Source organism: Lycorma delicatula, chromosome 3 (genome assembly GCF_047948215.1).
Source record: "Lycorma delicatula isolate Av1 chromosome 3, ASM4794821v1, whole genome shotgun sequence".
NCBI lineage: Eukaryota > Metazoa > Arthropoda > Insecta > Hemiptera > Fulgoridae > Lycorma > Lycorma delicatula.
In genome coordinates this window covers 83,158,359-83,182,877 of record NC_134457.1, presented here as the reverse complement: position 1 = coordinate 83,182,877, position 24,519 = coordinate 83,158,359, and the positions used below count along the sequence as shown (strand labels likewise).

At 30.1% G+C, this 24,519-nt stretch overlaps 1 protein-coding gene across 4 annotated transcripts in view; it reads right to left on the bottom strand.

Moving 5' to 3' along the window:
- Positions 1 to 24,519, bottom strand: part of LOC142321750 (protein spitz-like) — a 429,978-nt gene that overhangs the window by 243,534 nt on the left and 161,925 nt on the right. The window contains exon 1 of one of the 4 annotated variants that reach the window (XM_075360090.1): positions 953 to 1,185. The exons of 2 other annotated variants lie outside the window; for them this stretch is intronic. In XM_075360090.1, coding sequence (XP_075216205.1) covers positions 953 to 974 — 22 coding nt within the window. In that variant the 5' untranslated portion in view covers positions 975 to 1,185. Of the gene's footprint in view, positions 1 to 952; positions 1,186 to 24,519 lie in introns of those variants that run through there. One more of the 4 variants, XM_075360093.1, reaches the window with a different exon arrangement.

Here is a 24,519-nt window from a genome sequence, read left to right as displayed (position 1 = left end):
GTATGAAAATGCCACGCTTGACCGGGATTCGAGCCCGGGACCTCCGGATGAAAGACAGAGATGCTACCACTCGCGCCACAGAGGCCGTGGCATAGTGAAGTTAGTGTAAACTGTAATCGTGGAAACCGGTGTTCTTTGGTGGTTGGGTTTCAATTAACCACACATCTCAGGAATGGTCGAACTGAGACTGTACAAGACTACACTTCATTTACACTCATACATATCATCGTCATTCATCCTCGAAGTAGTACCTGAACGGTAATTCCCGGAGGCTAACCAGGAAAAGAAAGAAAGGTCAATCCACACCAAATGGTACAGAAAAAAACGATTAATTGCTTGACCATGTCAGAAAAAATTAAAAAATCGGCCTTCGTGGTACGAGTGGTAGCGTCTCGGCCTTTCATCCGGAGGTACCGGGTTCGAATCCCGGCCAGGTATGGCAAATCATACACACGCTACAAATCGTTCATCTCATCCTCTGAAGCAATACCTAACGGCGGTCCCGGAGGTTAAACAAAAAAAAACCTAACTGAGAACTTAATAATTGTGGCATACTAGTAACACACATTTCTGTGTTATTTCGTCTGGCATCTACCATTAACCGCTATTTTAGCAGTTTATCGTCATTTTAAGCAATGGAAACGAAATATAACACAAATCAATGAAAATAAATCACTAAAAAAAACCGGAGTGCAGTTTGCTCAGAATTGAAATATATCACTTCTATTTCATTACTTAAGAATTAACTTTCTAAAGTATGAAAAACAGTATATTTTCACCGATAAAACGTTTCTTCATTTTCAGAAAGAAAATTCATGAAGATGAAAGAGGGAAGAATAGCACAGTTTCATAAATAAAAAGCATAACAATTATATATATTAACTGTAATGTAAACACGGTATAAACGATACAGAACAATATAAATACAGTTCAAAAAACAAAAAAAAATTACCTTCACTCAAGTTAACCTTCATAAAAATCGAAATGCGCAGACGAAAAAAGTAAAATCACCCTTGTAATGCAATACTATTCACTTTATAAAAAAATATATAATCAGGTGATGTGATCGTATAAAGACATGTTCAAACAAGTGCGATTACAAAAAGAAAAGTTTTGTAAAAGCGGCATTATCAATGTCGTAGCACAACAGTTGATTGAAAACGACTTCTTGTAGTTACTGCAAGTATATCCATATATTATATCCAGCGTATAAATAATACTAAAGGACAAAGTAGTTTAAAATACCACTGTAACAAGATGAGTAATTTATTGCGCAATATCAATCTAGGGGGATTATTATCATAACTCTAAATCCGAATTGAATCATTCCATTTGAGCAATGAACGAGTGAATGATTCACTACTAAAACGATGATCTGAATCGTAACAATTTTCTGCATCGTTAATTTCCTTTACATTATTCGAACCAAAAAAGTCGATTCTCTATAAAGAATTTTGTGATAAAAAAACATATGCAACATTAAAAAAAAAAAAACAATCTTGTTTTACAATGGAACCAAAATGAGGTAAATTAAACTATTTGGAATAGACCTTATTCTAGGTTTGCAGAAGTTGAAGTTATATTAAGAAATACAATATTTACCTCGCAAAATCAGAACAAAAGCTGTAGGCTACCTGACAAAAAAAAATAAAAAGTGTGCAACTTAAAATTATTTTTTTTATTGTTAAACAAATTATACATCTCTGTATTCTAAATTATCGGGGGATTCATTTTAATAATCAATTTTTAGCATATACAGAGTGTTTATAAAAACCGTTTCAAGAATTCAGGGATGGTCCTTACATCGAAAAAAAAAAATATACCAATATATGTCCGGAAACGCTTAGTTTACCGGCTACCCACCACTTTGTATTTTTAACATAAAAAATTATTTCTAAGGAATGGATAATCGCGTAGAACTGAAATTTCGTATAGTGCTAGGGTTAGGTTTACTTGTATAAAAATAATGAACCTGATCTTTTAAATCCTTTTAAAATTGCGGCCATATAAACTTTTTAATTGTTAATATCTTCACAACCGTTGGTTTACTTAAATGTTGTTACAAAAAAACTTTAAGCGTTTTATGACAAACAAACAAAATCCATTCTTAAATAACAAAGTTATGGTAAAAATTCTTTAAGTCACTAGATTAAAAGCAAATTTTCATTTCCTCCCGAATAAAATTAAATAGTTTGACACGACTGAAAAAAATTTTACTGATGTTTTTCATGTAATAATTTACAATAATTTAATAATATTGAAAATATTGCAATAAAATATTATTGAAACATGAAAATACTATAACAATAAAAATATTAATATTATTGTCATTGTTGTAAATGTAAATAAACATTTTTTTAATACCAATTTATTTTTTTACCGACCAAGTGAATACATTGATCTTTGCTGTACGAGTTAATTTGTTTTTACAGTTATCTTATGCACCATGGCAGGTAATGTGAATTATATTTATACTAACTTAGAAATAGCTGATATGCATTTAATGTACGGTCTCGCACGTTACAACATCATTGAAGCGAGAGGGCTGTATCAGAAACACTTTCCCAATCGAGTGTTACCATCTTACACACTGTTTTCATCCATTTATAGACTAATCAGAGACATAGTAAGCTTAAAACCTGAAAAACGTGGTAAATCAGGACGACCACGTTCAATATGTACACCCGAATTCGAGAAAGGTGTGTTACATGAAATATCAAACCATCACGATAAAAATACTAGAGTGCTAGACTTGGAGTTCAATGTTATTAACGCAACAGTTTGAAAGGTTTTTGCATAAGCACCAACTCCATGATTATCTGTCACGAGCACAAGCTATTTTACCTCGAAATCATACTCGCCGTGTTCGCTTGTGCCAATGGATTATCCGAAAATATACTAATCCGAATTTTTTAATGTAATTTTCTTTAGCGATGAAGTAAAATTTACAAGATCGTGCATACTTAAAACTCACAACACGGTCATTTGATCAACTGAAACTCCTCATGTCATTTCAGTTAGAGAACAATCACCAATATCAGTTTTCTGTAAATTTACGGGCTGGTATTCTGGGCGACCACTTATTATCTGTTTTTTACATGAACCGCCCAAGGGAGAAAAATATTTACATTTCTTGATGGCTGATCTTCACTTTTCTCGAATATTTGCCACACACAACAAAATGTGGTTCATGGTGGATGAGGTTCCAACTCATTATAGATTACAAGTTCGAAATCACCTAAATAGAAATGTCAAAGAATATGGGGCCAGTTATTTTTCCTTGGAAATTGCACAACACACACAGAGTAGACAATAAAGCGAAGCGGCCATACCAAAGTTCGAATTCTCGATTACTTGTACAAAACTATATTTATTTTAAATTTAAAAAGGATTACGAGGCTCTGCTTTAACTGACAGGCAATTAAATCTAAATACCGAACGGTATTTAGATTTATTTTGCACTCACCGATCTGGAAATGTAGAATCTGAGTCTGCCCACAGTCAACAACCTTAGATCACACCAGAAATGCGATAGTCTACAGTTTCCAGCTTAATCAATATGGGCCCAGCGGGAACTGAAATAAACTCACAGAACCAAGAAGAAAAAAAATAAGGCATCTAGAATAAGAAAAAGAATAGGTGAGAAGAAATAATGATCTAACCTTGGGTGAATTGCAGAAGTAAGACAACCAACCGAAGACGAAAGTCACCACCAAGAAGAGCACGCTCTTCCAGCTCATGATCCCTCAGGAAATCGGGATATCTTTATTCAAAATGGAAGATCTACATTACTGACCAGCAATATTCCAAAACGTATATTATATACGTCAAAAAGCTGCTAATCTTTAAGAAAATTACCTACCCTAGAGAAAATTACCAGCTACCCTAGAGAATTTAAAAAAAAGACTCCCATTCGCATAACTATAGGGCATGATGGAAGCTGGGCTATCTAACTGAACTACAAATTTTTAAGTTAGACCCCTACTGTAGTTGAAGTAAATAAGTAGTTAAAAGTCATAAAAAAGAATGCTTGATGAAATTCAGCAACAAAAATTTTATGAAAACTATATTGATTTTTTACAGCGATAAAATAAAAGTAACCCCTTATTTCACCAAGAGTCAAGGTCAATGGGCTTTCTTTTCTCATTTTCCTTCCCCATTACTGGAAAATTGATATAAAAACTAAACAAATTTATTACTGTAGAATGTGAAGAATATAAAAAACCATCTTAATAATTTCATTTTTAAAATTTAATTCAATAAAAGATTCTCTATATGTAAAAATGAAAAAAAAAATCAATGCTCTATATATATATATATATATATATATATATGTCAAGACCCTTTCTTTTGCATTTTGTTACAAATAATTTTAAATTATAAATAAGTAAAATAACACATTATTATAAATAAAGTTATAACACATTTTTATGCGATAAAAAAGGAAGCTTTAACTTTTGCTATTGTTTAAATGTAACTGGTAAAAAATAATTTCACAACATATGAAGTCGATGACAGCCGGAATTCGTACTCATTAATTACAACTCATTCGTGCAAGTTAAAAATTAAATATGTATTTAAACATCTGTAGAAAAAAAATTCTGATGTGGGCACTACATGACTTCCTTGTACCGCCTATTAAATTACATATACAAATTTTTTTTAGAATGAAAAGTACATAAAATTTTATTTCATTAATAACTTATTTTGTTTCTTCATAATTTTTTTTATTGTTATCACTGAAATATTAATTATCGTAAAACTTTTTACAATCAGAGGTTAATAATTATTAATAAATCAGTATATTTAAATTTTAAAAAAAAGTTAAAAAAAAGAGGTCTGATTCGAACCGATGTGCCTTCCCCTTCTAAATCGAAATATTTCTTCTGCTAAGATCCAAATATTTCATTAGTTAAAATTTTATTTGGTTACAACTCTCGAACCAATGAAAATACGTACCACTTATGATACATATAGTTGAAAAGCCCTCTTGAGTTTTGACAAAAGTCATAATTCAATTTTTTTTTGATTTTGGGCTTTTTTGGACACTTTTGGTTCAGTCGATTGCAATAAAAAGGTGAGGTGCACAGCTAGATGTTTCAACAGTCCTAAATCCAAAATTTCAACATCCTACAGCTAATCGTTTTTGAGTTAGGCGATATGCATACGTACGTACTTACAGACGTCACGCCGAAACTAGTCAAAATGGATTCAGGGATGGTTAAAATGGATATTTCCGTTGAAATCTGAAAACCGAAATTTTTCGCGATTACAATACTTCCTTTACTTTCTACAAGTAAGTAAAAAAGAGACAAAATTCAGTCAATCAATAACGTTTTAAGGAAACATTTTTTTTCACAAAACCGATCTGCCGCATCCAATCTTGTGTCTAGCTCAATAGACTTTTAAAAGCCTTTCTCAACTATTCACACGTATTTGTTAAGAAATTTTGGAAATTAAAGTAAATCATTATTACTATACGTTGTATTCCTTAAGTATAAAATACAGTTCAAGAAAATTACTAATGCCATGTTGAATATTATTAATACGTGAAAAATATGCTCAAAAATAAAGAAATAGTTAAAACGCAGTCCACAATTTAATTTTAATGATATTTTTACATTCATTTTAATGATTTTTTTCTTTAATGATTTTAATGATATGCTTTGCCGGCCTCCTTTGCGTGAGTGGTAGGCGTTTCGGACTTTCAATCGGAGATCAGGGTTCGAATCCCGGTCAGGCGTGGCGATTTTCATACGCTATATTTCCATATCCCACGCACAAACTTTAGACTGTTTCAACCGATCAGAATTCGGTTAACCGGCTAAAAAACATATATCCAGTAGTTTTACATCTCCCTCTATTATTCATTAAAAGAATGGAAAAATGAAACTGAATTATTAATATTTAATGAAACTTCTGAAAGAGAAACAAAATTGTTTCTCAAATAATTCTAAAATTTCAATTGTCATGCTGAAGCACATTACGATCTCAAAACCCCTTTACGTTTCGACCAACTAACACTACACTATTTACCAAAAATGTAATTCGTTATGCCTTTTTTCTTTCTTTCTTTTTCCTGTTTAGCTTACCGTAATTCATCCAGAGGATGAATGAGGATGATGTGTATGAGTGTAAATGAAATGTATGTAGTCTTGTACACAGACTCAGTTCGACCTTTCCTGAGATATGTGGTTAATTGAAATCCAACCACCAAAGAACACCGGTTCCACGATCTAGAATTCAAATCCGTGTAAAAATAACCGACTTTACTAGGATTTGAACGCTGGAACTCTCGACTTCCAAATCAGCTGATTTGGGAAGACGCGTTCACCACTAGACCAAACGGGGTAATTAATTCGTTATGCCTAAATTCGTTATGCATTGGACCGAGTTTTTCTTTTTAATGAATATATTTTTATGTTTTTTAGCGATCGGCTTTAATGATTTTGTGGGAACAAGTCAATATAACGTCAGCAAAGTTCAGTAACATCAAATAAACAGTACGATAGATGTCTCAAGAATGGAGCGGCATATTGTCCATTACTAGGCTTTTTAAAAACCAAAGCGATTGTTTGTCGTTCAGATGACACTAATGAACTTATGGAAAATATTCGTAAACATATAGAAGAGGAATTTTCTATGCGTACATAATGAGGAATAAATGTTTGTGATTACGAATAAAAATGCAAACGCAAATAAGCAGAAACTAAGGATTTTTACAGAATTCTGTCTTCGAGTTTATCAAATTTACATCATAAATTACGTAATATGTTCATATTTGTGTCACAATTTAATAATATTCGATCCTAGTAACCCACCTGTACGTAAGTTTACTTCACGAACTTTTTTTTGTCTTCGGTCATTTAACTGGTTTGATGCAGCTCTCCAAGATTCCCTATCTAGTACCAGTCGTTTTATTTTGGTATACCCCTACATCCTACATCCCTAAAAATTTGTTTTAAATATTCCAAACATTCCCTGCCGGCACAACTTTTCCCATCTACTTGATTCACGAAGAACTATGAATCCAATACTTAATTACAAAACACTACCAACAACAAATATTAGAGAAAACCGGTCCATACATAAAAATCACTAATACAATAAAAAATATTAACGGCTAATATATCAACTATTATTCATTATAATAAAATAATATTTGAATATAAGTATCAGTGATATAATGTTGTATAGTGCATTATTATTTGTAGATCCAAAGTTATATGATTAATGTTGACGAATCGTGGATATAATACAAGCAGATATATCAATGTCACTTTAACGGTTTGGCATCACATGTATAATAAATATACTGGTGAATTATATGTAAAAAAATATATAGTCCATATTCCAATCCGTACAATACACACCGGGGCTCAAGAAGAAATTACATTAATCGATATACTATATACATAAACAAGTACCTTCGTTACTGCGACGGTAACGTCCTTGGAATGGCCTTGTTTAACAAACATTTACTAACTATAACTACATTACAAAGCACATAAACCTGTAACTAGCGTCTACTCAATAATAAACCCCCTTTATTGACAATAATAGATAAATACATACATACATACACGGGAATAAGCGCTTTAAAACTCACTATAATGAAGGGTGGTTTAAGTGTTATTCAATTTACTTTCTTTCACATTTCAGAAATAAATTTATTCAATTTAAAGCTAACGTAAAACCATTTTCTTAACATAAATTTACAATAGTACATTATTTGCATTATAAATTGTATGTATTTTTCTTTTTTCAATTCTATCCCTGGAAGGACTTAAGTTGGTTCTCAAAGTTCTAAAAAATCAATTTGAGAAGTTTTTTCTAAAAATTTTATTCGATATGAATGTTTAACGAATAATCTACCCGTTTATTAATATTTAAAACGTTAAGATAGACATACTATAACTTCAATTTATATTCAATTTTATACATTCTGCGAAAAATGTTAAGATTCGATCAACTCTATAATATTTGAACATACAAGGAAAAATAAATAATTAATATGACTACATAATTAACAAGAATTTTGAAATTGAAATACAGTTACACCGATAATACACTACTTTAAAACTTAAATACTTAATCGAAAAACTGAAAATAATTTTTAGTTTTTTTCAATTAATATGTTTACTATATTGGATTAAAAGTCATGCTTCTGGTAATCATATATTCTAAATAATAATATTAGATGACCAAATCGTATTTTAATAAATAATCCAGCTGCTATCTAATAAAACTGTAGTAAATTCGATTTGACCATCAAATCATTGTTGTATTAAAACTAAGAGCAAAATTTGTTTTGAGCGGTTTACGAGCGCGCAACACTTCTCGTACACTAATGTATAAGAAAAAATTTTAAATACTACAGTATTTAAACTCATATTTTTCTAAAAATGTCCTAACTTTCAGGAACAATTAAAAACTAAACGGTTTCAATTAGGGGCGAACTTCCCCAGCAATTCTCCAGGGCCCTTTGAGCCCTGAGTCTTCACAAATTTTCCAATTATATTATTATTATTTCGTTTTAATACATTTTTATCACTCGTATAACGTTTGAATAGAATAATAACGAAAATATAATAATAAGTAATGAAGATGGCAAATAAATGAAATAGTTTACGTAACAATCTAAATATTCGTTTTAACATTTTCCACTTGAGTTACATAGGTCAAACTTCCGATGGACTATCAGCTAAATTGCCTCTGCACAATTAAAAGAACAAGAATTATCAGAAGCGATCCATTTAGTAAAATGTTATGCTTTAATATTAAAAAAATAGAAAAAACTCATTTGTGTTAAATTAAAAATTTGCTTTTTAGGAACAGATACTGTAATATAATAATATACGGTCGAGACATTTTAATATTCGAGATATTTCCGAACAAAATTTCAAAAAAATTACTTGAAAGCTTTAAAAAATATAATCTCTCTCATTTCGGAGACATTAGCTTGCGAATTGTTTTTCAGCAAAGACGCCAGGTTTGTCCTCTTTAGGTTTCATGCAACGACTTAATTATATATGTATACAAAGTGATTCCAAATAAACGTGATTTCAAATTATATTGTTTTTTTATTTTTTTCAATTATTTTTTAATCATTTCATTCTGTTATCAATAAGTTTTATATTTATTTTCATTTACATTATGTTGATCAAACATTGACGAAAATTGTATCACTCTTCCGATCCAGGTGTGTTTTTAATTAATCTTAAACTTATGAAATTTGTGTTTAATTTTAATAGACGTTATTTACATCAATTTTCTCAGAATTAACTTCTCTACAAAGTTAACTGGAAATTTTTATTTGTTTACTGGTAAATAAAGTTATTTTATTCCAAACCTAAAGCCGTAATTTCCGACAAAACCTAATTGAGATAGAGGTCTGAAACCAATTTCACTCAATTTCTTAGATAAAATACCATAAGGAAGCACCAAATTTACCCCAAGAATATTAGTACAGTTTAATTTCAAGAGTGAGCAAAAAGCAAGGATAAATGTTTCGCGAGCTGAAACTCGATAAAAAACCGTTTTTTGACCTATGTTAATAAGAACATTTTTCTTATTTTTGGCTATAGAATCATCTCCTGAGAGATTGCCGTGCAATTTGGAATCATCTGTATATATTTATACTATTATATAAAACCCATCGCGTTGGTCTAGCGGCGAACATCATGGCAAATTAGCTGATTTCGAAGTCGAGAGTTCTAAGGTTCAAATCCTCTAGTAAAGGCAGATACTTTTACATGGATTTGAATACTAGATCGTGGATACCGGTGTTCTTTGGTGGTTGGGGTTTCAATTAACCACACATCTTAGTAATGATTGACCTGAGACTGTACAAGACTAAGCTTCATTTTAAATTTATACACATCATCCTCATTCATTCACCGAAATGATAACCTTACGGTGGTTCCGGAGGCTAAACAGAAAATAAAGAAAAATACTATACTAAAAGGAAGAGGGTTTTTGTTTGTTCGGGAAAAACAAAAAGAAAACTACTCGATCAATCGTAACCATATTTTTACCCATGTTTCTTGGCATAACTGATAAAGTTTTTGGATATATTTCATGTCAAAAAATCTCTCTCTCTATATTTATATATATGTAGTAGAGAAGATTTGTCGGTTGAAGCACAAACTTTAATGAATTGAATTAATGAACTGTGAGTCTCTATCACTATGTAAGCTGGGTTTGAACTGAATTCGAATCAATAATATTATAAAAATAATAGAACTAAATTTACGTTAAATAGAATAATAATATTAAATAAATTAAAAAAATTTTTGCTTAACAATAACGGGCTTTCTGTGGGAACTGCGAGCGAGGCTACTGTGGTGAGGTATGAAAGCACCTCGTGGGAGGCTAGACCGATCATCACAATCACCTGGTAACAAACGAGGTACCTCATGGGGCGCTGTTTTGGAAGGTGCAATGGGGAGCTTTTATAATATCTCTGTAAACAATCGTCCGATTTTCAAAATTCAAACGGGGTATTTGTTAGTAGGTTGAAGGCTAACTTTTGCATGTATCAGGTACAGTGTCGATCTAACAGACTGCGGTTATTCGGAAATATATATATATATAAAATTTGTCTGTTTGTTTGAAATTGCATCACGCGAGAACCAACAAATTTACTTACTTTTACATTTGAAATTACTTTCACAGTTGTAGGATACATTCGTGTTCTCAGAGAGAAGATTTTAAGCCATCGAAGATTTTAGGCCGTTTCAAATCTCTTGAAGATTAAGATATAAAAAATATTCATTATTTTTTCGCCCCAAAGGAGGATGAAGTTGTGAATTAAAGATATTCACTAAAGAAAAAATAGAATAATCCTTTTGCTTCATTATTATATTTCTGCCACCATGACAAAGAAATCTAAAAGTTTAAAAAATAATTATTTTTAAATTTTATTACGGTTGTTTTAAGTCGTTTTTATAGAAATTATTTAATAATCAAAAATACTTTCTTTTATTTTTTTGAGCGAAAAACGCCGGCGCGTTATCATCGCCCGGAAATTTTTTTTAATAAAAAAATAAAAGAAAATAAAGCTAATCTAAAAGATGAATAAAACTTAAAACTAATATTACAGAAAAAATCTAATTAAAACCAAAAGTGAATAGAATTTAACAAAGTCCGAGGAGATGGGTGTAAAGGGCCCATTCTCGGATAACAAAAAGATTAAAAAGAAAACTAAAAACCATAATAGATCAAACATAAAACTTAAAACTAGGTTAAAATCAAAAATACTGAAGCCGATTAAAAATATTAACACATTTTTTACAAAAGAAATTTTAAGTATTAACAAAAGAATAGCTAAAATAAAGATTCAATAAAACCGTGAAAGGTTAAAATGAAATGGTAGCCTACGATCAAAGAAAAACTTCCAGCTAAAAAATATAGGCTTGTAATCATAGAAGCTATTAATTTTGAGACCAGTAACAGATAAAAATATGATAACAATAATAATAATACAGTTCTTTAATTTAATAAAAATAAGACCGAGTATTAAATTCATAATAACTTTCGACTTTTATAGTTTAATACGTAAATATCCAAAAACAAATATACTATTAATAATATTATAAAATCAATCATAACAAAACGAAATAAATTAAAAATCATTTTAATTGTATAAAATCGAATATGTAAAGTAGATCGAATAAGTAGATAATTGAAATTAAAAAAAAAACTGCTTCAATAATCGATGTAACAATGAACAACATCTATCGATCCAAGGCGTTTCAAATCGATTATCACCGGAGCGTGCGCATGACAACTGACAGGTAACCGACAAATCTTATTATTCTGTTTACTTTAAACACTATCATGAAGAATCGATGCTATATAGTGTAAAAGAGTGTATCGGCTGCTGTTCGACAATAAAAGCGATAAAACTAACATAATGCTTTTTATGGTAAATGTAGCCGAGTAGCGTTTATATTATATTAAAATGTTTCGTGTTCCACATTTTACAGTTTACATATAAATTTCATTTATCAGGTTACATAAACGCTTTTTTAAAAACACGTATATCGTTTTTTTTTTACGTTACATTAGAAAGAAGAATTAAAAAATCTACATGAAGGTATACATATAAACAGGTGTGTTTTTCACTTACCAACCCTACAAGAAAATTATTAAAATGAACATAATTTAATTAATAATAAATTCGTCTGGATTTCAAGAAAAAAGTAAACTCTTAAAATAAGATATTTAGGATTTCAGTTGAAAAAATTTCTGCCAATTAAGAGAACAATCCGAACCGCAATTCAACACAGTTAGAATGAAAAGAAAAACATGGAAAATAAATCACTGGATAATATTTGGTCACAATTAAAAAAAGTGTATTTATTCCAAGAAATACAATGCGCGGTTTTGCTGATATGAGGGTGTGTATTTCTCCTACAATACAGGTAACATTACAATATCTAATTTTTGCAAAAAAAATAGTTTACAAAATCCGTATTAAAGAAGCTGAGATAGCTTACTGAAAAAAAATTAGGCTAAATTTTTACCAATAAAGATAAAAAATGAAAATTAAATATGAATAAATATTGAAAAACATGACTGCCAAAAAAAAAAAAAACCATTGCTCTTTAATATAGGATAATTAAAGAGCATGCGGGTGACAATTTTGTATATAGTATTTTTATACAGTATAATTGTTCTTTCAATATTTTAAAATTTATATATAAACTGTAAAGCCTACAACACTCCCGGTAATGTAAGGATTCCAACGCGGGGTTATATACCTACATCGGTTTAGCTGTTGAACTGCTACGGTGGAACAAACATATATACAAAATATTCTCTAAAATACATTACACTTTTATGTAATAAGGTCCATTTCTCAGTAAATCAGTTATTTCTGGTTTGGTTCCAACGTGATTTTTTATTACACTACCAAACAACCCGTTTGAATTTTGAAAATCGGACGATTGTTTGCAGAGATATTATAAGAACACCTCATTGCGCCTCCCAAAACAGCGCCCCAGTGGCACACCCCCCTGGGGGATTCCAGGAGGTTTGTTATCAGTTGATGGTAATGACTGGTCTAGCCTCCCACGAGGTGCTCGCATACCTCACCACTCTAGCCTCACACGCAGTCCCCACGGGAAGCCTATTATTATTAAACAGAAATTTATTAAATCGTTTTTTATTTTAACATAAATTTATTTCTATTATTTTTGTAATAATATTCATTCTATTGATTCGAATTCAGTTCAAACCCAGCTCACACAATGATAGAGGCTCACAGTTCACAGTTCATTAATTCAATTCATTAAACTTTGTGCTCCAACCGGAAAATCTCCATTACTACATATATACTTATTTATAGAGCCTATGACACTCCTGGTAACGCAAGAACTCTAACGCTGGGTCATACATCTAACTGGTTCAGTCGTTGAGCTGGTACGGTGGAACATACATACACCCTAAATACATTACACTCCTTTTTGGGCAGCCGTGTAATAATAGGATTCTTCTGATGAACCAACATATACTGGCGAACACTGAGACAAATTTATCAGCTTAACATTAATTTCGTAAATGTCTCATTTTTAATTACTGGTACACTTTTACAATGTAGGTATGGTTTAATATTTTTTTATTAAGTTTAACGATGATAATCTCCTGTATATTGCTATAATTATATTTTTAAGTATATCTAATAAATGATTATAAAAAAATTAACATTTGTTAACTGTCATGCAATTACAAGGGCTTAGTTAAAAATTAAAGAATTAAATATCAGTTTTTATGAATCAAAATGCAACCCATCCCTCCTCTGTAGACAAAAAAAAACGTAAGAATAAAGAAATCCAATATATTGAATAATGAAATATATATTTATTTATTTATTTGGTTTTTGAGAAAATGTACTTAAAATAGCTAAATTAATAGGTTAAATATAGGGCTATGCAAGTAACTTACAATGTAATAAATGTAAAGACATTGTAATGTCTAATTTCATTGTCTATTAGGCATTGTTAAGTCTAATGGCCAAAACAAAACTTCAAACTAAATATCGTCGATTTTACATCATGATTCAAAGAACTAAGCATGAAAAGCAATATCAAAATGGAATTTACAGGCTTTTTACGCCAGAATACGTAAAATATATGTTTAAAATGTACGTGAAATATATAGAAATATATAAGTATTATTTACATTTATTGTAATACGTACTATACATTTATTCATATAACTACTCAATTTTATAACTTCTACCTAACATTTTTGTTGGATTCGGAAGTCCTAAAACCTGCAAAAATCTGATCGAATAATTTTTCAAATATTTTTTATATTGAAATCCTAAGAGCGGAAAAGTAGAAATTAATAATTTACCAAATAAATTATGGGTATACCAACAGAATGTTTAATGAAACAAATAAATTTTACAGGTAAAGAGAGGACAAGCCGCGCGGATTGGACTTGTTGCTGTCCAGATGCTGATCTAACAATTTAAGAAGGTAGAAGAAAGAATATGAAGGGTGGTAACCCCTGACCGGGTGTTGCTTATTTGCAGGGAAATCCGACCCGCCAGGTGACGTGACATGTTGGGCTCGCGTCTCGAACCGGCCGGGTCGAAGCACCACTCGTATAGTACGTCCATCTGCAACGTCGCCCTTCTGTCACACATATACACACACTGTGCAACCCTTCGACCCGTCTTGACGTATCAATTCAATTTTTCAAGTTATATGAACCGATAATTTACTGTCAATGTGACAGGAGTAAACAAAACTGAATCGGACGCTATTAAATTTATTTATTTTTATTAAAAAATATAAATAAAAGAATTATCATCAATGTGACGCAGGTGCATAATATGAACTACCTATAAACACTGACATTTTTCAGTCCTGCCAAAAATTCAATTTTTAAATAAAAATAATTTTTTTATAATATTCTACAGTATTTTATAAAAGAAAGATGTAAAGTAGAAAACATGTATCTTTAACAATCGAACTTGCAAGCATTAATCAATTGCTGACTGAAGTTTCCTTAAATCAGTTTTACACAGAGTATATAAAAGAGAATTTTACACAAAGAATTTGTAAAAAGGTATAAAAAGTAAAATATTATAAACTCTGGAGAAGAAAATGCCTTATAAGTTCTAACTGACCTAACTTCCGTCAAGTAATTGACGGAATCCTAAAAGTAAAACCGTAGAAGAAGGTAAATCACCAGAATACACAAACTGTAGAAAGGTAAAAATAAATTGCAATTAAAAGATTAACAGAGAATACAGAATAATTAAGAAAACATTAAACAAGTCAACTGACTGATAACAGAAATAGTAAAAAAAATCTACAGAAAAATAATTTTTCCAAATGAACGAGTTCAAAGAGATAACAGCAAAGTACCTGCTTCTTTTTGTTTTGAAGTAAGCGAATTTTTCTGGTGAAGAATACAAACAATATTTGGTGACGTGGGTTTAAAACCGGCAGACAAAAATCTACAATCGAAATGGAAACATTTCCAGGTCAACTTCATCAGAGGAATCATAATCATAACAAATATTTTTGTCCATCGACATAGTTTTTCTGATTCAGGAACCATGGAACGTTGAAATGAGGCAAAAGCGGTTTACAAAAACCGTGTGTACTGGTCTCCACTTGACTTAATCTTAAAATGGGATTGGCGAGTTAGTAGGATCACTTCTACACATAATACATTTTGAAAAAATCGTCGATAGGTACACGGAGGTACGGAGTTAAGGGGTATCATAATACGATATCTCAACAAAAATGTCATAATAAACTTTTTGTTACAATAATATTTGCAAGACAATTTTTAAAAAACCACAAAGCATTCGTTCCCCCCTCAAAAATTTCAAATGTACGAATTCAATCAATCAGAGCTGATTTTAACAGATTCTATTGTAATTTAATAGTTAATTATTGGCGTAAAATAAGATTTACAGATACTAAAGTCTTAATGTTCAGTTAAGACTAAAGTCTTAACAGATTTCAGTTATTTTCCTTCATCATAAAAACTAGAAATTTGTTATCCTGACTTCTACATATGACAATAAATTTTTAAAGAAAAACATTTTTGAGAGGGTGGTGGTGATTCCCCTGTTAAGTTAGAAAAAAACAGGGTTACGTTGTTAATACTACCTCATGAATTTTGGCTAACACCTAATCAGACAGCTATAAGTTGAACCGTCGTCACATATACAGTACAAGCGTGCGCACACATCTTTAAACAAGTAATTAAACTGTATTCTAAAAGTACCTAAATCGTGGATTCTGAACACTAAAACTTACAAGCAATACTTATTTTCTTAATAGGGATAAATATAATTAGTAAAGACGACAGAATAAATGCACAAGCAAATAATTTATTTTCTTTCAAGTGATCAATTTTACAACGTAATTTCTATTTAAAAAATAAGAAAATGAGAAGGATAAATTGATTAAGTACATCAAAACTGATTAAAACGTATAAGAATATAACAAGAACAGAAATGTAAGAATACGTGCGTGTTTAAAACTTCTTAATAAAATTCGGAAACGTGGAAAGAAAATAAAGGCGGAAGAGTTAAAGTATTACTCTTTTTATCATTCAATTCCAGTTTGCCGTCGATGTTAAAGCCACGAGTCTTTTGAGTGACGGTACTAACCCGTACAGGCCTATTTGATTGATTCAATCTACTTTATATACTCCCTCGTCAAATTTGAAGCCAAACCATGATTCAGATAAAAGTAATAAACGTCTCGAAATAGACCTGCCTTCGTAAATTTTTCCGCTTTATATCGATAGCATTTTTATTAACTTACATCCGTAAAAGCGACTTTACGTAAAGTTTAAAAACCTTATATTAGAATGCAGATATTTATTCATAATAATAATAATCAGAAGTCTTGTTCTAAAGTTCATGACATCGCAGAAATATAAACGAAAAAACTACCGCCAGAGAAAAGAGATTTAACTGTGGTTTCTCCTCTTTCCCCTTCGGAATTCAATGCTTTTCTGTTTTACTCCATTAAAGTTTAATTAAGAAAAACTCAATCTTCTTTTTAGGAAGGAAGCAGTTGCGCCTTTAAGAATTCAGTCTCTAATTATTTCCTGATTTTGAATTTTACTAACACGGTTAATGTTTAAATTAATCGACTAACGATTACGTTATAATATAAAAACAATTACCGAAATATATAAATGATATGTATTATTATATTACAAATTACAAAAAAATACAAGCTAAAAATAATACTTCAAGATTTGCTAGATGATGCTTAACAATCCACCACTGTTATTTCTTCAAAGTTGGGTAAAGATAAAGGAAGATGGAAAATATGTTAACTACAAATTTAAAATTTGTTTTGCGAAAATTCCCCATAATTATCGCATATCTTAATATTTGCGAAAATTATGGCGAAATCATTAATTGTAGCTCGAAATTGCATAATGGAGGTCATCCCAAGCCAATATCTTCATTTAATAATCAGTTCTCCAAGTGTTTTAATCCCGACAATCTTTGATGCAAAATAAATATTTTATGAAATGACAAAAATGAAGCCGATTATCAAGCGATTGATAATCCATTGACTGATGATGTCTCATCTCGGACTTTGAGATCGTAAATGAATTAATTTTCCAATATTAATTTTTTTTTCTGAAAAAATTAAAAAAATGGACAAAAGATTTTTAAAAACTTCTACTGAAACTCAAATATTTAAAAACATATTCGTTTAAATCAGGCGGCATTTTGTTTATGATTAATATAGTAACCTAATAAAACATTTTTTTTGAGGGAAATAATTAACAATATATTAATGACTGTAATATTAAAAATATCTGAAAAACTATATTTACTAGAAAATTTTGAAATAAACATATGTATAACAAATATTATTACACTACCTCATTCTTCTCCTTATATATATATATATGTGTGTGTGTGTGTGTGTGTGTGTGTGTGTGTCACGGTAAATTAAATTAATCCGATGAATACGCTTAATCACCGGTTAATATGTATAATCGCCTCCAATGTTGGAGAATTTAATAAATATACAGCAATATATAATTTGTAAAAAACTAGTATGTATTTTAATTAGACGAGGTTGGCGAGCGTAGGTTATGTTTAGTTAAGTTATATTGAATACATACTATTCGTCAGTCACGGAATCAACATAATCAAACCAAACATAACCTACGCTCGCTAACCTCGTCTAGTTAAAATACATACTAGTTTATTACAAATTATATATTGCTGTATATTTGTTAAATTCTCCAACATTGGAGGCGATTATGCATACTTACCTATATAACCTATTAGGTAATTATGCATAATTACCGGTTAATAAAATTTACCGTAACATATGTATAAATAATTCTATCAAAAACATACCGTATCACTGTCAGAAGGAAAGCAAAATCAACAGTTACTTCCAATATGTATAATCAGAAACTAAGAATATATATCCCGTCTAAAAAAATTACACTAAGAAACAACTTTCAACGAGATAGAACAGTAACTTTTTTTGGGGAGGGGAATTCTATTTATAAGTTTGTTAAATTACGGTTATGTTAACTTAATAAAATTTTAAAATTCAGATAAAATTCATTTTAACTTAAATCAGATTTTTAATTCTTCTTATTTTCAAAGATACAGAAAATAATGACCTCGAGTAACAAATACTTCTTTAACACTAACGGTTGTACACATCTAAACTATTTTCCGAAACATTACACTACTCATATCATTAAGCCGAACACACAACATCCCTCTCATTGGCCAGTCACAAACAAGAAACAAAGTGATTCAGAAACAAAATAATCCTATCGTTGTAAGGGCTAGAATAACATTTCTATTTCATATAGTTCAGCTTTTAGTTCTTGATAACGGTTGAAGGTTTCTCTTAAGGAAAACTGAACATACTTTCTAATAGCTCTATATTATCAAAAGCGAAAAGTAATCTGTTTCAAAAACAGAAATATTTTGGTGGATGCAAAACCGTAAATTACAAAAATACCACTAATCATCCTTTACAAGGAGAAGTTTAGAAGTTCTTTTTGGATAGGTCTGTTACAATCGCGTTCCTCTAAGGGTGAAGTATTCTTTTCTCACTGTCAACCACATTCCTAACCAATCTCCAGAAGTCTTCGGAGAGTTTTAACTAGACGTACATCGAATCCGTTCAAAGCATATCAGAAACTGCTTCTCCGCCTTCGGTATCTGTATGTTTTGGTGCGAATTTAACTATGGACCCACTCGATGATGTAATAATAGCTGACCTAACGTTGAGACGTTTTAATAGTAATGTCTTCCTAAACTTAAAACATACGGATATCTACAAACAACGGGCAGAAAGAAGGCAAGCAAAAAAAAAACAAAATAGTTATCACAATCGCCCATCATTTTAAACATGTAATAAAAACAACTTATATATTGCAATCTTTAAAGAATATAAATTCAAAAATGTTAAAATGTGTTCAATTTAAAAATTAAATAATAACATTAAAGATAATTAATCTCCGAAAAGGAAATAACACGGTGGTAGTAGTAAGGGTCCAAAGGTAAAGCTGTTATAAAATTCAATTAGGGTCACAAAATTTGCACGGTCTGCTGAAAAACCTAATGGTAATTTAAAATATTATTACTTCCCATTGATTTTAGAGCGTGACGAGGTGAGCGACTGTTACGGTGCATTACATTGTTACGATAATGTATTCCGACAACTTTTTCATATTTCAAAAAAAAGTAGTAATATATCACCCAAATTTTACGTAAAAACAATGTTTGAAAAACATGTGAAGTTAGGTTATGATAATAACCATCTGTTTATTAAATAAACGTCTTACCGAAGTTATATCACACAAAAACAGTACTCGATGCAAATTATATAATTCCTTTTCAACATGTCTAACGTTACAAATAACAAAATAAAAAAAATACCGTCTATGAAAAATTTATATATATTTGAAATCAACGGGAAAACTTTTTATTTCAACCATCTCGTAAAGGAAAGGAAACTCACCCTTTAATAACTTTTAAAGTACAAAACAAGAGGAAAAAGATAAAATCATACACGGAAGGAAAAGATTTTTAAAAAAATGTTAATAGGGTGAAAATGAGTAGAAGTTTAATCAGTACGAGCCAGAAGGATCGGTAAAGATGTAAAGAGGAGCCGATTAAGAGTAAATATTATAATTCTACTAGGAAATGTTTTGCTGAGAATAGAAAAGGATTGAGACGGATACAGTGAAAGGGTCTGCACCTTGTATTTTCTATATCATATGTAGAAGGTAAGAAAAACAAACAAAATATTATACAAACAGTCAAATGAATAATTAAAAAAAAAAAAAAAAAATCGTTCCTAAAACTGACAATATCAGCAATCAATAATCAAAGTATTCAAAATTCTGATTTTTAGTAAATTTCAGAAGTATGATGTAAAAATATTGCTTCTTTTAAAATATCATCTTTTCAAATACATCAATAAAAAATGTATTCTCACATAATATTGAATGCCAAAACTACTTACTTCTCAAAGTAATGGTGTAATTAAATTGTTATATTCCAGCTTCAAATTTTTTCTGATAACAGATTTATATTTATACCAAAACACAAGATATTTTTTTCATGTACAGTCGTCGTTCCAAATAATTTTCTTAAAAATAAAATTATAAAATGTATTCAAACTCAAAAATTATAGTAAGATGGCAATATTGCAATACTGCTTTGGTATTTGGAGTGGACTCGATACATTTTCTAACTCGTCACTACATTAGGCCGTACTTCACGCAATTTTAACCAGTCGACTGCAAATTAGTTTAATCTTTTAAATTGAAATAAATCAATACGTCGAACAACTCTGGAGGGTTACATCGTTCAATTAAATTTGTTTCAGTGTCAACCAGTGGGTAGACGGAAAATATGTACCTTCTTATAAACGGCACCATCTTTCATACAGTTATTAAAATACCTAAGTAGGTGGATCTCACTTTTTAAAAATAAAAATGAAACGAAAAGAAAGATACTACAATTTTATTGTTTGACGTTTTTTATATTCTAAAATCACATTAAATTTATAATATCTTTTTTGTATAATTTACATCTACTGTGGAAAGAAGAAAAATTATACAGTTATGTAAAGATTTAAATCAACTCAGAAGTGAGTAATACAAGTGACCTTTGTTTACAATATCCTAACACAGTAGTAGTAGTATAGTTCGTTCTATTCTCCCTATTCATACCAATGTATTTCACCCCTCCCCTTATTTTAAACAATTATAACTCCTTACATTATATGCGACCTTTTGATGTCAAACCGAATATTAATCAAAACTGTGGTTAATAAACGCGCCTCTATTACTTCATACAACTAAATAATCTATATTTATTAATTTTACTATCCTCCTTGGTATATTTGATCTATATATACGAAATTTCAAGTTTCTAGCAACTGGTTTAACAGTAATCATAACCAAAAACATTGGGATTTTTTAAAATCTGATTTTTCATAAATTTTAAAGTAATTTTTTAACCGGTTAGATTTAAGTTAAAATTGTTACTAGAAAAAAATATGTGCAATATTACATAGATTTACCGCCCAGCTTTCGTACAAAGTTATATTTCTAACTGCTTGAGAAAAACAATATTCAATTCATTTTCTGTTCGATTAGGGCGCGATCAAGTAATTTAAAATTTCTTTATCTCGCACTCATCACGATTGCCACTATAAACGAGAGACTATGTGTTAGATTAATTCAAGTAATAAATAAATTCACATAACTATAACCATTACACAATGCAAGATGATACAGAATAAATATCATATTAATAAAAAAGAGGTGATTGGATGACGCATATAGTATAACAAGATTGGTCCTTCCTGCTGATGTTGTGCAAGTGTAATGTCAGTAGGCTGTACACGTTCATTTGAGTCACGTTAGTATAAAAGAAGTCATTAACTGCTTCAGTTATTCGCTTCTTTGACAACTATCACAGTATTTATACTCGTACTTTAATTCAGCCATCGTGAGGTTTACAATATAATACATTCTTTCAACAAGTGACGATAAAACAACGAGCATCAAACTTTTCAACGACTAAATGCTTCATAAACTTATTTTAACCTCGTCTCTAATTAATCAAATTAAAAAGATTCCTAATTTTATACGACAAATTTTTCTTCTTAATCAATAGTATTCCTGTATTAAGATCTATCACTAATATGTATCCATATAAACACAACGGTTACTAACGACCTCAAAAAAGATAGCGTAAGATTAATTTGGTACAAAGAGGTAACATTCGATTAATAACTAACAAAATTAAAGAATCAAGTTTGTATATTTTCATAGGAAAATATACTCCAAAACCGAAACCACCCCACAAGAAAAAAAAATATCTAAGTTAGACTAAGATTAGTTTTATTTGAGGCAAACCGACCGCAAAGATTACATGGGTAACATTTCTACGAACCTAATTCTGCTTACTAATACACATTCTGATAAGAATAGAATAATAATAATAATATTGGGGTTAAGGAAAACCGATTCTAAATTTGATTAGCTCTGGGAGCTACCAAAAGCTGGTAAAAATGTTTCTTCTCAGATTTCTCTCGGAATCTTTCATTTTTTCAAAGTCCTGAAAGACATTTACCTAAATATCTAGTTATCGTCGATCAAAGTTTTCTGGAACATTCATTAACTGATCGTTAAATTTAATAATTTATTTAGAAACAGCGATAAAGCCAATCGTGCCGTTTTCGGATTTATCTTCCAAAGAAACAAATTATTTTTACAACCTGTTGGTTATTGTTATCTAACAAAATATCAAACAGAGGCTATGACATGGGTTATTGCAAATAAAATTTTACCTGAAAACTGAAGATTAGAATAGATATAAAAGAGACAAAAAAAATCCCATTCCGTAAAATGTAAAATAACAGAGAAATTATTTAGGACCCTTCTTGAATAAAAACGAAAAAGTACAATATTGTTCATAATCTGTACTGGATTTAGATATCTACAATAAAACGAGAAATGAAACTGAGTTGGGTGCTATAAAGAGGCGGTACTAAATGACCTAATAGTAGTCATTTCAAAGAATAAGAAGCATAACTTGATTCTAAACTTGCTAGGAAAAGAGGAGTAAATTGGTTTCCCATGGCGAATATATTATCGCAAATGACGAATCCATGCTCTCCAAAAATTAAATTTGGTTATATTCAACAAATCTAAAGGTGAAATATTCACTCTTTTCACCACAGAACAGTGTAGCGATGTTATTAATATCATTACTCTCAAGAAGTTTTTTTATGAAAAATTCAAGGGTTATTCCAAGTAATTCAAAAATGTTTAACATTTTATTTCTGCCAGATAATCTCTTACTTACAGTACATATCATCGAACCTTTTGACATTTTCAGTTTTTATTCACATTATCAGATAATTTCAAGCTCAAATAGTTAAGGAAGTTAATTGTTCAAAAACTCTACAATTACGAAACAAATTAATTTTATCTAAGGAGGCAAAAAGAAGAAAATACCTAAAATCCAACTATATACCATAGTAGTATAAATTTTATTACATTTCACATACTTTAAAATATGAAGCATATGAAATAATAAATTTAACTAACAATTTAATATTTGTTAAAGTAAAAAACATAGGTATAATTTTCGTACATAATTTATTTGTATTTACATGCCTTTCATAAAAGATCCTGGATTACAATGTAGGACAAGCTTGGCACTTTTAGCACGCTACAAAATATAACTCTTTTATTTAGCATAAAAATGTAGGTAACTATAAACGGGTTCTAGTATGTAGTTACGTCTGATTAAATAAATAATGATAAAAAAAAACATTTGTTGAAACTTTAAACCAGTAAACCACCGAAAAAATGCTTTACGTAAAATTTTATTTATTAAATAAAACCTCTTTTGACAATTCACAATGATTTTTCTGCAGTAAATAATTATTTATCAAGTTGGTTGAGATAATCTTAATAATAACTAAAATACGGATAAGAATACCTCTCTAAAATAGTAAAACGTAATTTATTCTCCTTTAAGTTTTGACTTTTTAAAATTTGTACCGGATTGAAAACTATCTAACTTATCCCTTAATTTGGAATCGATTTAAAAAAATCCCTTTCGGCACGCCGGAAGGCGGAGATAGATTGCTAAGTAGGGGATAAAAAAGATTTCCACGTTAAAGTTAAGCAAAACTTCAAATTTACTCAATACAGTACAACAATGGTTGCATGTGAAACAATTTCACATGTTTAGCATACGACAAGCCCCATCTTCTTACAATTCCAGCAACATTTTGGTCCTCCCTTGCCGTACGGTTGGTAATATCAAAAATTGTTTTAGACAAAAGTTTTAGATACTGTTTAGAGGATTAACGGCAACTTCAAATAGGTTCGATACTGCGCCTAAAGGGAGGTATGATTTTTTTTTCGTCTTCAAAACCCTTTTTTTCCATCCTCTGGGCCAATGGTTAGTGATATCAAAAAACTTTACTTTACTTATAAAGG